The 15,595-nt window shown below is 41.1% G+C and overlaps 1 protein-coding gene across 1 annotated transcript; it reads right to left on the bottom strand.

Annotated features, from left to right (window-relative positions):
* Positions 1 to 712: 712 nt before the first annotated feature.
* On the bottom strand, positions 713 to 15,307 carry GCSH (glycine cleavage system protein H). The gene is made up of 5 exons (XM_037037933.1): positions 15,066 to 15,307; positions 11,277 to 11,356; positions 9,661 to 9,724; positions 4,407 to 4,538; positions 713 to 1,351 (listed from the first exon to the last, which is right to left on the bottom strand). Exons 1-5 carry the CDS (start codon positions 15,211 to 15,213, stop codon positions 1,254 to 1,256), a joined length of 522 nt encoding a protein of 173 aa, XP_036893828.1. The 5' UTR covers positions 15,214 to 15,307; the 3' UTR covers positions 713 to 1,253.
* Positions 15,308 to 15,595: the final 288 nt, after the last annotated feature.

Raw genomic sequence — 15,595 nt, 5'->3', positions numbered from 1 at the left:
TATTTAAATCTGTATATATCTCCCCTCAAAGTGTCAGCATACACTCTAAATATGCCACAAACCACATTCCCTTAAATGCTACAAAGCACTAAAACTACAAAGCACATTCCCTAAGTGAGTGAACTCATAAAGTTTAACCTCTATTCCCATTACTTAAGTGGAAACCTGAGTGTGGTGTAACTTTAAGGATGCCATCCGTGTGATCAAACTTTCACCTTTCCTTGTTTTTCCCCTTTTCTAACTTAGCATGATAGAAAAACAATGTCAGTGGTTTCTTTTTCATGATTAAAGATGACCAGCCCTGGCTGGTGTGGCTCACTGGATTGAGGCCAGCCTATGAACCAAAGGCATGATCACAGGTTCAATTTCCAATCTGGGTACTTGTCTGGGTTGTGGGCCAAGTCCCCAGTAAAGGGCACACAAGAGGCAACCACACACCGTTGTCTCTCTCCCTCCCTTCCCCTCTCTTAACAATAAATTAATAAAATCTTTTAAAAAATTACTCAACATTACCAAGCTATTATATTTTTGCTTAAGAAATACCACATTTATAAGTAAAAGGAAACATTACTTGGACTTTCATTTCATTAAATGGCTATGAAATGGCTTTAATTTCATTTGTAAAAAACTTCCCGTAAGTTAAAATTAGCATTTTCACAAATATTAGCAGAGTCACTATATATTAACAGCAAAATAAAAAATCAAGATTAATGAAGTTGGATGTTTTATTTTTAAACTTTGTTTTCCCACAAGGCTGCTGCTTCATTGTATAAAAATAGCACCAGCAAACTTAGTATACTGCTAAACTAACATAGTTTTATTCATCATCTGACCCTAACAAAACTTATTTCCACTGCCAGTGATTTCCAATGGAAGGCTCATTAAGTATTTTGACCCAAATCCAGAAACTGATGTGAGAAAGTTACAATATTACATAAGGTTTAAGATAACAATGTTATCTTTGAAACACATAATTTTGACAACTAGATCTCACCACACATGATCTTAGGAGTTCTGAATATTATAATTGTAGCCTATCTTAAAAATCATAGGGTGTTATAAAAACAATGCAAATTGTGTTTATCTTCGATCATTAGAAAGGGGCATTTTCTTCCAATAGCATTGTTGTGGTTTGGTTTTCTATGGTATAAATAAAAATTGTTATTTTAAAACTTCTACTCACCACTAATTTAAGACAACTATGCTAGATTAAGTTGTTTCATACTATTTTATTTAAGGGGGAATTCCATTTTTCACTCCTCAATAGATTTTATGTATTTCTCATATGCTTCTTCACTCATTAGTTCATCTAGTTCTGAAGGGTTACTCAATGTCATCTTGATCAGCCAACCTGCAACGAAAATAAAAAAACCTTTTATCACAAATTACCTTTTAAAGAGTAAAAGTCAAATTCATTCAAAATGTAAAATACTTTAAAAATTTTACTTTAAATTACAGTTTACATTCAATATTATTTTGTATTAGTCTCAGATGTACAGCATAGTGGTTGGACAATCATACACATTACACAGTGACCACCCCCCCCCACAATATGTCAAGTACCCACCTGGCACCACACATAGTTATTACAATATTATTGACTACATTACCTATGTTGTACTTTATATACCTGTGACCATGCTGTAACTACCAATTAGTACTTATTCTCTTCACTTCTTACCCAGCCCTCCAACCACCACCAGTCTCTGGAAGTCACCAGTCTGTTCTCTGTATCTATAACTTGGTTTCTATTTTTTGTTCATTTATTCTGTTCTTTAGATACTGTATGTAAGTAAAATCATATACTTGTCTCTGTATGACCTTTCACTTAACATAAAATCCCCTAGGTCATCCATGCTGTCACAAATGATTAAGAGTTCATTCATTTTTATGGCTAAGTGATATTGCATTGTATATATGTACCACCATATTTTATCCATTTGTCTATGGATACACACTTGAGTTGCTTCCATATCTTGACTGTTGTAAATAATGCACAATGAATGTAGGGTGCAAATATTCTTCTGAATTAGTGATATATACCCAGAAGTAGAATTGCTGGGTCATAAGGTAGTTCACCTCCATGTTTTGCATGGTGGCTATACCAAATCTGCCTTCCTACCAATGGTGTACCAGGATTCCCTTTTCTCCACATCCTTGCCAATACTTGCTTTAAAATAAATTTTCTACTGCCTCAAAACTGATGTGGTATTCTTTACCTACCAGTATATAACTTTTTACTTTTAAAAGAGCTTCACATTTTAGCCTTAGAATTAATATCCTTGCATATCACAATTAAAAACATTACAACTAGATACATTCCACTATAATCGATTAACAACTCTTAGGCTGTAGTAAGTATCAACAGATGACACTGAAGACTACATAGGGATCCCAGTGTCTAAGATCAGGTATATCTTTCATTAACAAGAAGAACACCAACACTTAACTACTGATGTGATGGACATTAGAAAGTAAAGAGTTAGAAGGGATAGACGACAGACAACAGAACTACAACCTACTCCTAATTTTGCTATTTATTGGATGTGTGACCATAACAGATAAATCCTTTGGGGCCTCATTGCACTTACAAAATGGAGAGAATTATTAGTAGCCTACCTCAATGGGTTACTGGAAAGATGATTAAGTGAGAAAACTGAAAATTAATGAAATATGTATTATTCTATTACCACCTGAATCACAATACACACACTTTATGTTTGAAAAGATAAATATTTTACAAGTGTTTGACACTAAGAACCCTGTAAAACAGGCAATGCTTTTATCAACAAAGATTTTAAACATAACCTTAGATATTCAGCTAGTCTGTGTTTTTCTTTTTAAAAGCAGAAGAGCTCATCCTGGCTGATGTGGCTCAGTGGATTGAGCTCCTCCCGGTAAATTGAAAGGTCACTGGTTAGATTCCCACTCAGGGCACATGCCTGGGTGGCAGGCCAGTTCTCAAGTTGGGGGCGTGTGAGAGGCAACCAATCAATGTATCTCTCACACATTGATGGTTCTCCCCTTCTCTCTAAAAAGAAATCAGGAGAGAAAGGACTTCCGCCAAGATGGAAGCGTAGGTGGAAACACTGTGCCTTCTCCCACAACCAAGTTTGAATACAACAAAGGTTTGGAGAACAAAGACACAGCCAAAGAACAGAAAATTGAACTATACGAAAGTCCAACAACAACGAACCGAAAGTCCAACAACAACGAACCGTTCTACCAGACGGGTAAGAGGGGCGGAGCCAGCAGCGGTTGGGCAGGAAAGATCCCCCGAGGCCAGGTGCCCAAGCATCCAGTGAGGGCTTGAGATGGCGGGAGTGAAAAGTGAGACGGACCGTGCAGCCCCCAGCAATGATCCCAGCAGCGGCTGACCACGGTCGCACATTCGTGAGCAGTGGGACGAATCATGAGGCCCATTTGCGCAGATAAGAGGGACTTATCTCGGGCGGGAGGAAGCAAAGGGTGCCTGCCATTGTTTTCGTGAGCAGTGGGACGAATCATGAGGCCCATTTGCGCAGATAAGAGGGACTTATCTCGGGCGGNGCCAAGATGAAAATGAAGGAGAGAATCCTAGAAGCAGCAAGAGATAAGGGGACAGTCACCTACAAAGGAGTTCCCATCAGACTGTCAGCAGATTTCTCAAAAGAGACCTTACAGGCAAGAAAGGGCTGGAAAGAAGTATTCCAAGTCATGAAATCCAAAGACCTACAGCCAAGATTGCTTTATCCAGCAAAACTTTCATTTAGAATGGAAGGACAGATAAAGTGCTTCTCAGATAAGGTGAAGTTCAAGGAGTTCATCATCACCAAGCCCTTATTTTATGAAATGCTAAAGGGACTTATCTAAGAAAAAGAAGATGGAAAATATGAACAGTGAAAGGACAGCAAACTCAGTTATTAACAACCACACCTAAAACAAAAGCAAACCAGGAGGACAGCTAGAGTAGGAGTGGAACCATAGAAATGAAGAACACATGGAGGGTTAGCAACAGGGGAGTGGGAGGAGAAGGGGGGAGAAGGTATAGAAAATAGCATAGACAGTAGGTAGAAAATAGATAGGGGGGAGGGCAAGAATAGTGGGGGAAATATAGAATCTAAAGAACTTGAGACACGTGGTTATAGACTAAGGGGGGGGAGAATGGTGGGAGAGGGAGTGTGCGGGTGGAGGGGAATGAAGGGGGGAATAGAACAACTATAATGGTATAATCAATAAAATATATATATTAAATAAATAAATAAATAATCAATCAATCAGTCAATCAATCTTAAAAAAATAAAAGGCAGAACATCTGTAGTACTAAGAAGTGCAAAAAGACAAAGTCACCATCAGGTAGATCTTACTTTACACTCTAGATTAAATGTTAACTGCAGCAATAATCCTTTTAAAAATTCTTAACTTACCATCTTCATAACAAGATTTGTTTACAAGTCCTGGATTTTCTGCAAGAGCTTCGTTAATTTCAGTTACTTCTCCTGTTAGAGGAGAATAGAGTTCACTAGCAGCTTTCACGCTTTCCAAAGCACCAAACTCATCTATATTGAGAAAATGAAAGAAAATATTCAATGCCAAGTTAATGACCTAAAAATACAAAATATGGAAAAGTGGTGACTTCTAATACAATCATGATAAAATTCTAAACCTCTTTAATTAAAAATAAAATCATAGGTTTTGTCATGCTATCACCTATGAGAAGAATATAACTATCCTCAATAAAGCAGAGCTATCTCTTCTAGATAGAGTGAACAAATGCTGATGTATCCCAGTACCAGACATGCTTCAGTTCAGTGAAGTTCAACCTTCTTTCAATTTGCTATGGCTCAGAAAAATGAAGATACAGTAACAGTAAAGTACCTCAGACCAACCCTCCTTCAGATAACAGTTATAAACCCCAAACAAAGCACATGCAAAAGGCTCTGCAGAGTGATCAAACTGAAAGTCAGTGCTTGAAAAAAGGGACTCAAACTGAGCGCGCTCATTATACAACTTATATCCTGACAACACAACCATATCCAAATAGCACAGTGTAACTACAACACAAATAGAAAACCAGTCTTATTTATTTGAGGGGTCAGAGAGTAGAGTATGGGGCTGCCAAGGTGGCTGGAAAATGAGGGTTGAAATCCTAGAAAGAAAGAAGCCATAGAAGAAAGTAGTCAGCAAAGACCTCCAAATAACCCACCCACCTGATGGAATTACCAGAAAACCTTTAGGTAGCTATTATAAATATACTGAAAGACTTTTGCAAAGAAATGGAAATATAAGATGATAGCTGGGAATGGAGAGGTTAGAGGGTGAGAGGGATTGAGCAAAAAGGAAAAAGGCTCATGGACATGGACAACAACGTGGTGGTGATACCGGGATGTTATGAGAGGACAAAATAGTAATGGGGAAAAATACAATAAAGATAAAAAAATAAATGGAAATTTAAAATGGACATTTTAGAACTGGGAGTATAATATCTGAAATAAAACATTCACTGGATAGCACTAATATCAAACTGGATACAGTAGAAGAAAGGGTCAGTGAACATGAAGAAAGATCATCTGAAATTAACCAATCTAAAAAACTTTTTAAAATTCTTACCCAAAGATTGCTTATTGATTTTACAGAAAGAGGAAAAGAGAGAGAAACATTGGTCAGTTGCCTCTTCTATGCACCCTAACCAGGGATCAAACCCTCAACTTAGTTATGTACCCTGACTGGGGATCACGCCCACAACCTTTCTGTTTACCAGACAATGCTCCAACCCACTAAGCCACACCGGCCAGGGCCAAAGAACAGAATTTTTTTTGAAGGCTGGAAAAATTAACAGTTTTAGTCACCTACAGGACAATATCAAGTGATCTAAAGTGAATGATGAGAATACAACATACCAAATTATTTGAGAGATAGCTAAAAGAATTCTTAGAAGGAGATTATTATCTTTAGCTTTTGTTTAAAAAGAACATCTTAAGCCCTGGGTGCTGTTTTTCAGTGGATTGAGTGCCAGCCTGCAAACCAAAGGGTCACAGGTTCGATTCCCAGTCAGGGCACGTATCTGGGTTGCAGGCCAGATCCCCGGTAAGGGGTGTGTGAGGTAACCAAATACTGAAGTTACTTTCCCTCTCTTTCTCCCTCCCCTTCTCTCTAAAAATAAATAAAATCTTTTAAAAAATAAAAAAGGTCTTACTAAAGATTATTAAAGAGAGATGTTCAGAAACTTTTGATCTGCTTGAGAGTAGCACAGTGGGTACACAGTAAATAAAAGGACACAAGGAAAGAAAATAAGACTTCCAGTCAAGACTGGTACTATAGGCAGACCTGGCTAGCCTCTTTGCACAGCCGCATCAAATATTACAACTAAAATATAAAACCGTTATTCAGGAATGACTGAAATCAAGCTGAATGGGAACTCTTGCAACTATGGAATTAAAGAAATCTCATATCCAGACTGGAAGGAGGGGCGCAGACACAGAATGGGCTGGTCCCACACCCATGTGGATAAAAATTTGGGAGGGGTATCTCAGGAGCGAGGAGTCCCAGCCCCACACCAGGCCCCACAGCCCAGGGTTCCAGTGCCAGGAAGATTAAGTCCCCACAACTTCTGGCTGCAAAAACCAGTGGGGATTGAGTCAGTGGAAGAAATTTCTGGTGCCCCACGCAGTTCCTCTTAAAGAACCCATACACAGACTCACCTACTCAGACTCACTCCCTCTGAGCACCAGCACCAGGTAGCAGTTTTAAAGGCACCAGTGGTGTACAGGGAGAAACTGCAATGTCTGGCATCAAGGCCAGCAGAGACCATTATCCTTTTTCTAAACCCTCCCCCCACAGAGCCAGCAAACTGGTGCCACATCTGAGACTCCATCAACCTGGCTAACACTGTTTGACCCATCTTGATATCCACAGAGGCTCTGCCCCACCCAACTTACGGGCATATAGAAACTGTTTTTCATAAGAATGGCTGGTGTTGGCACCTACATCCTATCAAACAAGCAACAGCTGGCTTCAGTGAGCCCTAGCAGCAGACATAGTGGATTCACAGCTTGGCTTCACCTGGGAATCTCTCCAAGTTTACCATAAGAAGCAGCCATCTCAGGTTGCTTTACAGCTCAGGAAAGGTGCCCTGGCAAAACACAGGTGGGGACTGACTTTTGCCTGCACCACCCAGGAGACCCCAGGGCCAACATACCCAGTGGACAGCTGAAGACCATGTTGGAGCACCACCACCCTGCCCCTGCACAGCTGATCTACCACAGAGGGTGGAGGTTGGTGGTCAGTGGTCATAGCCAGTCCTTGCAGCTGACAGGCCTGAATAAATCCCTCCCATTGATCTTCCAACAGCAACCAAGGCTCAACTACAAGAGAAGGAGGTACTGAGCCCACATGAAGGATGCTCTTTAAGTACCCATCTTGGGTGATTGGGGAGGCTGTGCCATTGGACCCTACAGGGCACCTACTACATTAGGACACACTACCAAGACACGGTGTCAAAGCAGCTCTACCCAAAACACAGAAACAAACACAGGGAGGCTGCCTAAAAGGAAACAAACAGCCCAAATGAAAGAACACATAAAAACTCCAGAAAAAGAGCTAAAGTGGAGATTAGCAATCTACCAGATGCAGAGTTCAAAACAATGGTTATAAGGATGCTCGAGGATCTTAGTGATGACCTCAGCAGCATAAAAAGACCCAGTCAGGAATGAAGGACACACTAATTGAAGTAATAACAATTTACAGGGAACCGACAGTGGAGGAGATGAAGCCAACAATCAAATCAATGACTTGGGACACAAGGAAGCAAAAAACCACCACACAGAATACCAAGAAGAAAAAAATAAAAGAATAAAGGATGGTATAAACAGCCTCTGGGACTTCCAGAAGTCCAACATTTGCATCACAGGGGTGCCAGAAGGAAAAAAGAAAGAGCATAAAACTGGAAATCTATCTGAAAAAATAGTGAAAGAAAACTTCCCTAGTTTGGTGAAGGAAGTAGACATGAAAGTCCAGGGAAGCAGAGTCCCAATTATGATGGCTGCAAGGAGGCCCACTCCAAGACACATCATAATTAAAAGGCCAAAGGTTAAAGACAGACAGACTCTTAAAAGCAGCAAGAGAAAAGAAGTTAGTTAGAACATGGTTGCCAGATGGGAGGAGAGAAGGGGAGAATGGGTGAAGAGGTGAGGGGATTAAGAAGTACAAATAGGGCCCTGGCTGGCATAGCTCAGTGGATTGAGCACAGGCCTGCGAACCAGAGGATCGCGGTTCGATTCCCAGTCAGGGCACATGCCTGGGTTGCAGGCCAGTTCCCTGCAGGCCAACTCCCAGCAGGGGACGCATGAAAGGCAACCATACATTGATGTTTCTCTCCCTCTCTCCTCCCCTCCAAAGATAAAATAAATAAAATCTTTAAAAAAAAAATTTAAAAAGTACAAATAGGTAGTTACAGAATAGCCATGGGGATGTAGGGTGGAGTATAGGAAATGGAGTAGGCAAAGAACTTATACAAATGACCCATGGACATGAACAATGGCGGTGGGACTGACTGTGGGTTGCTAGGTGGAGGAGGGGTAAAGGGGGAGAAATCAGGACAGCTGTAACAGGATAATCAATAAAATATAATTTAAAAAAAGAAAACAAGAACGGTGCTTATTAATCACATGTTTTTTTTACATCAGAAATGATTTCTAGGAAGACCTTCATAAAGAGGGATTTGATCAGCCAGGAAATTGAGAGAGAGGAAGCAGGAAAAGTTCAAGTTAGATACCTGGGGAAAGTTTAAATGGAAGAAGACATGGCCAATACTGTCAAAGATACTTAGAAAATAATTAAATTTTGTAGGGCTGTCTTCTATATGTCCAGGAATCCATGAATAAATATAGGTGGTACTACTGGCTAACATTTATCAAGCACTAATCTATGTCAGACATTATGCTAAATTTCATTTAATCCTGACAACTACAATGTAGGTGATATTATTATAATCCTTATTTACAGATGATACCTACATTAAGCATTTTTCCCAAAATCACACAGCTGATATGCTGTGGACCAGGCTTAAAAGACAGGTTCTGCCCCTTCAAAGCCCATATTCTTACTGCCTCCAAAGAAAAGTAGATTTTACTTTATCAACTTTATAGACCTCAACTATATTACACTGCAATGATATGAGTGTGTGGAGTGGGGAGTGATGATGCTAAGAGCCATTTCTCTCTGCTTCTTACCCTCCATTATAATGTCTCCAAATGTTCATTATTCTCTTTGCCATTATCCTTTACAGTTAGGTGTGGCCAATGTAACTAGATCTGGCTAATGAGATATAAGAGAACAAAAAAAGACTACCTGTCCTTCTTTTCCTGCTTTTGGACACTCATTTGAGAAGGTGATGCTTGTAAGATTTTGCTGCCATTTTGTGATCTGTGTGTGACACACTGAGGCAGAAAAGTACCAAATGAGCTGCTGTCCTTGATGACCTTCACTGAGCCACTCAGCCAATCCTGTATTCACCTATGTCCATATTGCTTGTATAAGGTATAAATCCCTATTGATTAATTTACTTTCAAATTTTCCTTTGAGTATAAAAAGCACTGTAATTGATCCTGGGTGCATAAAAGTTATTAGGTAAAGAAAATCATGGCATGAATCATAAAATACCAAGATGAGAAAAACACTCACCTTGTTTGTTTAACTTTGTCCCAACTTCAGGCAGACTACAGTAAACAACATCTCCCAAAGCTTCCTAAAAAAACAAAACAAAACAAAAACCATAAGAAATCGAATTAAACCTCTAAGTAAACAGGAATAAGCCAAATACCAAATCTCTTATCATTTCAGATAGTAGTACATATTTTATACTTGATGGGCCAATTTTTTCTCTTATAACCCTTAAAACACAAAACTATTCTTAGCTCAGGACCTGCAAGAAAACAGGCCATTAAGCTAGATTTCCCACAAGCATTAGTGACCCCCATTATAAACCATATATCCCCCAAAAGACATCTCCTATAAAACAAACACATTTTGTGCTTTTTCACCTCTGCAATTTTACTTAGGCCTTTTTCCTACTGCTTTTACTGAAATCCTATGATTTACTGACTCGAAAATCATAGTCCTCACACCTTTGTCCTCCTTGAAGATCTTGACTCCAATAAGAAATGATCTATCAGGTAAGGGTTACCATGCCCTGTACCACTCACATTATCTTTTATTTATTTTTTTTTCATTTTTATTTTTATTGTTGTTCAAGTACAGTTTTCTGTCTTTTACTCCCATCCCAGCCCAACCCCCCAACCCTCCCGACCTCCCTCCCATTTTCACTGCAACTTGGTTATAAAGTGGAATTTACCCGCCCCCCAGTTTTTGTCTTTTATACTTGTTCCTGTAAGCTCTTCCCCTTTTCCCCTAAAATTCCCTCCCATCATGTAATGTTTTGTCTGTTATTTTCCATGTACGTAATTACACTCATAGGTAAGCTCCAGGAGGTGAGGACAACACATATAATACCTCACAAAGCACCTTATACTGGGCTTCAGTAGGTACACAGATATGCCAATGAAGATACAGTTGTCACTGACTCTTAATACTTGATATTCCAACATTCCTAAAGAATATCATATTTCCATCAGTTAAATCCCCTTTCCCTCTAGTGCCCCACTTCCTACAGAAATCCAGTTGAAAATCACTGACCTGTTTTGCTGCTTGGCTTGTTTTGTTTTCACAGGGGGCCCACATCAGCTTTACGGTTCAGCCTTACAGTTGCCTTCAAAGGGCCAAATGTAATTTCAGGACTAAAAATGTAACTACCCTTAACTAGGGGCAAGGAGTTCTACATTCGGCCCTTTGAAGGCAACTACAAGGCTGATGTGGCCCCCCCAATGAAAATGAGTTTGCCAACCCTGTTTTACATAGTATTTCAAATATGGGACCAATGGGAATAGGGGAGTTAACAGAGAAATTGGATAAACAAAAGGTTCCCCTTTTGTTTATCCAATTTATCCAAATCTGTGCCAGTCTAGGTTTTCCCCTCTTCATGTTTCCCTGGTCATGTGCATATCACTGTATCCCCAAAACACTGACAACTCTCTGCCCTTGTGTTTACTCTTCCTTTTTCGCCTCCTTCCTTAATTGCTCCAGTATGAAACAAACATTTCTTTTCTGAGTAAGACTGATGCTTTTTCTCAGGGCCTGTAAAGAGCCCAAACTAATGGCAGAATAAACAAATTTTAAAAGGCAGAGGCAATCCAATTTAGGTGAGAGCAGACTGTTTCAACTATTTCAAGACAATCCAATACCTGTGCAAAATTGCTGATTCCCACTGTTCCAATACCATTTTCTGTTGTTATCCATTCATGTTTCTCTGTGAATTTACGCACTAAAATAGAAGACCAATATTTCAGAAAAGCAGTAGCATCACTTCTTAAAAAGCACTTTTTATATCAATGCTGTCAAAAGGCAAAACTTTCCCAGTAATTGTGTCTGACTTACACTGCCTTTCAATAGTACACTGCCCAGGAGAAAACAGACCATGTGAAAAGATGGCACATCTCAAAAGTGGTATTACTCAGACAAAGACAGCTTGACACCGTGTGCATCTTCTGGAGGCTTGATCATCTGCTCTAATGTTACTTTGCCTAAATCACACAAAAAATCTGAAGGACATTTCAAATGTATACTTATATAATAACTAGTCTGTCTTGCAGATAAAGTCTGTCCCTCAGAAGACAGATACGGAGTGATGAGGTTCTGGGATGAGCACAGATGCTTATAAATTATTTAACCTAAAAAATAATAACCTGCCTCTTCAGAGCTAACCTAAGAGAGCTTCACTGCAACTTGGTTATAAAGTGGAATTTACAGGAATGAAACTGACCTGGAACAATATAATTTGAACAAGTTCTTAAAATTCCATTTTAATGGAATTCAGGCCTGCCCTGGAAGAATTACGCTACCACCATTTAAAGAAGCAAACTGCAAGATCAGAACTCAACAGTCACTTCAGGGCTAAGCCATTTACTGGTGGAACATCAAGCTCTGCTGAACACTCATTGGACAGGTTAGCCCCTGGCTTTATGAGCTTCTTCTCTCAAAGACATGGTGGAACTATTATCCAAGGATTCCTGGAAGAAAGATCGACCAAAATGCAAGAGATGTGAAAAAAATTATTTAGGATTTAATGTTAAAAGTACTTGCTTTAAGGAATAAGTACTTTTTACAAAGCATATGCTATCTTTTATATATATATATATATATATATATATAAAAGAATATATACAATATTTCCAAAGTGAACTATTTTTCCAAAACTAATGCATTAGGAGTTAACTGGAAAATGGTTCACTAATTCCAATACTGTTTTAAAGTAAGCCTTGCTGGTTTACCCTTTCCCCTTACCCAAAGACAGCTGTGCTTATAACAGCATTAAACTGCTTTGATCACACAGTTCTGGTATGCAACAGAATGTAAACAGAGTACAGCTTATTATGTTGTTTTTCCCCAATCAAGAAAAAGCTTTCATTTTACACTTTTCCATGGAAGAAGTTGCAAAATTTGTCACAAAGAAATTTGCTTCACTTCATTCCATTTCAAATAACTGAATGCTTCAGATCAATCTGATCTTTCCATTAAAAAGTGTAAGGTTTGGCCATGGCCCATATGGCTCAGTCGGCTGGACATCATCCCGCACAGTCCTGCGCAAACCAAAAGGTTGCAGGGTGTGATTCTGGATCAGGGCACATGCCTGCGTCTGCAGGTTTGGTCCTGGTCCAGCATGTGAGAGGTAACCAGTCGATGATTCTCTCTCACATTTCTTTTTTTTTTTTTTTAAGATTTAATTTATTTATTTATATTTAGAGGGGAAGGAGAGAGAGAGAAACATCAATGTATGGTTGCCTTTCGTGCATCCCCTGCTGGTAGTTGGCCTGCAAGGAACCAGCCTGCAACCCAGGCACGTGCCCTGACGGGAATCGAACCGCGATCCTCTGGTTCGCAGGCCCGCACTCAATCCACTGAGCTACACCAGCCAGGCAACATTTCTGATTCTCTTCCTTCCTCCCTCTCTAGAATCAATATCAAAAAAAAAGTTTAAGGTTTGCACTCAGTGTTCTGATGGCAACACTGCCCCAGCCTTTTGCCTTTTCTTGACTATTTCATAGTTCTTGTAAGCTCTTTCCTGCCAGAAGTGTTGTCTAGCCCTCCAAGCCTGGGTTCCTGGGCCACTGAGTATGCTCCCATAGCACTCTGCACTCCTCTCCTCCCACCCTGACCCCCACACACACTCATGGCACTTAACGTGCTACAGATAGAGTCCATTTGTCAATCTTCCCCAGGAAGCAGACTGTAAGTACAACACAAGCAAGACCAGAGTTTATTTCGTTTGTATTCCCAGTTCTAAACACAGTGCTTGACATACTATAAACACTTATCAAGTTGCACTGAAGTGATATTTAAGTAAGGGGATTCTGAGCAAAATATTTAGTACAGAGTTATTGGCCACAATTCTAAAATCTCCCTATTATTCTCTCACAACTCTAGAACTGGAAGTTTAAATGTAATATGCCTTTTAAAGGGCTAGAGAACTATAAATACATGACTTTTCTCTGAGATTATTGTCCTGATTTTGGCCTTGCCATTTTACCTAATTGTAAAGATAAATCTTAGGAATAAGACTGCTCTCACATTCAAATTAGCAACTGAGCAACCAAAACTTTAGAGAAAGGGTGTCAAACTCGAAGGGTGGGGGGTGGGGGGGGCTGATGGGGGCCACATCAGTCTTGTGGTTGCCTTCAAAAGGCTGTCAGGAGTTAAAGGAGTTGAGGAGTAGCTAATTTATACAGTCCTAAAATTACATTTGGCCCTTTGAGGGCAACTTCAAGGCTGATGTGGCCCTGGTGAAAATGAGTTTGACTCCCTTGGTGTAGAGGAAGAGATAGCAACATTACTAAACTGAAGGCACTCAGGACCACCTGACATAAAGTCCATTCATGTCTTTTTCTAGGTTATGCTATTTAGGCTAAAGACAATGATTAGTACAATTCTTTAACCCTTGGCCCAACAGAAAGAAAAGTGGGCAGGAGATTAGGTTAATAATTACTTTCTTACTGAGCTTTGAAAAACAGCTTTTGGCCTCAAAATTAGGCATTTTTAGTAATTTATGAAAAGTCTGTATTTTCCTTCTTTCAAAGTCACTGGTCAGATAAAATACAGAGTCCAGCAAAAGTAATACCCCTGCCTTTTCTTACAAAATCACAAGCATGTAATTCTGTAAGATAACAATATCACACCCTCAAGCACAGCATATGACATTTTAGGTGAAATGTTCAAATTAAAACTATAAACGATTACACTCATATTATTACCCTACCGACTACACTCACACAGACGTTACTTCTGTCGGACCCTGAATACTAATATGGGTCAACTTTTTTACTGTTTATTTGATTCTATGAACTGAACTTAGTAACATTTATCAAGTACTTATGTGTCAGGCTATATGTACAATAATTACATTATGTCATTTCATCCTCCCCAAAACTCTGTGAAGTACAATTATTTCCATTTTTCTCTTGAGGGAAACTGCAAGTTTTCTCTTCACTTTAACTAGTAAAAATCTAGACCCAGTGTTTAATTTTACTTCAGAGGTGTCAGTGATGGTCCATGGAGCAAACTAAAACCTATTATTTGTCTCCACTTACAGGGTCCACGATGCCCACAAATCGAGATACTCTCTAAGGTCACGAAGAAGCTTAGCGCCACTTGGGGGATTCTCCGGTAGCGAGCGGCCGACGCTCCAGCCAGAAAGGGCCGGGACACGGCGACCGCGCGTGCTCCAGGCCTCTAGCACCGGCTCGCTAACCCGTAGCACAAAGGCTGCGGCGTCGTCCACGCCACTTCGGGAGTGGGGCTGGGGGTTCACACAATTAGAGACCCCGGCGATAAAAGTGTATTCGCGAGCCTCCAGGTTAAACCCCGGCGACCCGCAGCGGAGACGCCAGGTAAGAACCAAAGCGAGGAGCGAGGTGTCCCAGCCCCCAACCCCCGCCCTCAGGCGCCCCGGCTTGCTCCACGTGCCCACCCACGCTTACCCGAGAGCAGACTGCGGCCGGTGTGCAGCGTCCGGACGGCGCCGGCCCGTAGGCCCCACGGCCGCGGCGCGCAGGGCGCGGCGGGCGCCGACGCAGCGCGCAGGCTGCAGGCCACGGCCCGCACGCTCCGCGCCGCTCGGAGCGCCATTTTCAGTGGAGTCCGAGGGTCGCAGCAGGACTCCTCCGCCACCCGGGCCCGCGGAGGCGGAGTGGGGACGGCCCCGGACCAGAGCGTGGCAGAGAGCGGGGGCGGGGCCTAAAGGACAGGGGGCGGGGCTCGGATAGGGTGATGTTTCAGGGGGGCGTGGAAGGTCCTAAAGCCCGGAAGGTGCATCAGATGAGGGGTGGGGACTAGTGCGGCGAGTGGGGACACAGCTGGGCTGCTAGTGGTAGGGACTGGGCTACCCCTGTAGGGGTGGGACTACGCCTCCGGGCGCGGTTTCTAGGCGAGGTTAACTGCTGGATCTGAAAGTCTGGGCTGCGCGACGGGCCTGGAGGGTTAGAAGGGCTGCGGGGGTGTGGTGACTCTG

The sequence above is a fragment of the Sturnira hondurensis genome, unplaced genomic scaffold, assembly GCF_014824575.4.
Source record: "Sturnira hondurensis isolate 20B ecotype Veracruz unplaced genomic scaffold, ASM1482457v3 Scaffold0023817, whole genome shotgun sequence".
NCBI lineage: Eukaryota > Metazoa > Chordata > Mammalia > Chiroptera > Phyllostomidae > Sturnira > Sturnira hondurensis.
The sequence above is the reverse complement of the archived record's forward strand: the minus strand, read 5'-3'. Positions and strand labels throughout refer to the sequence as shown.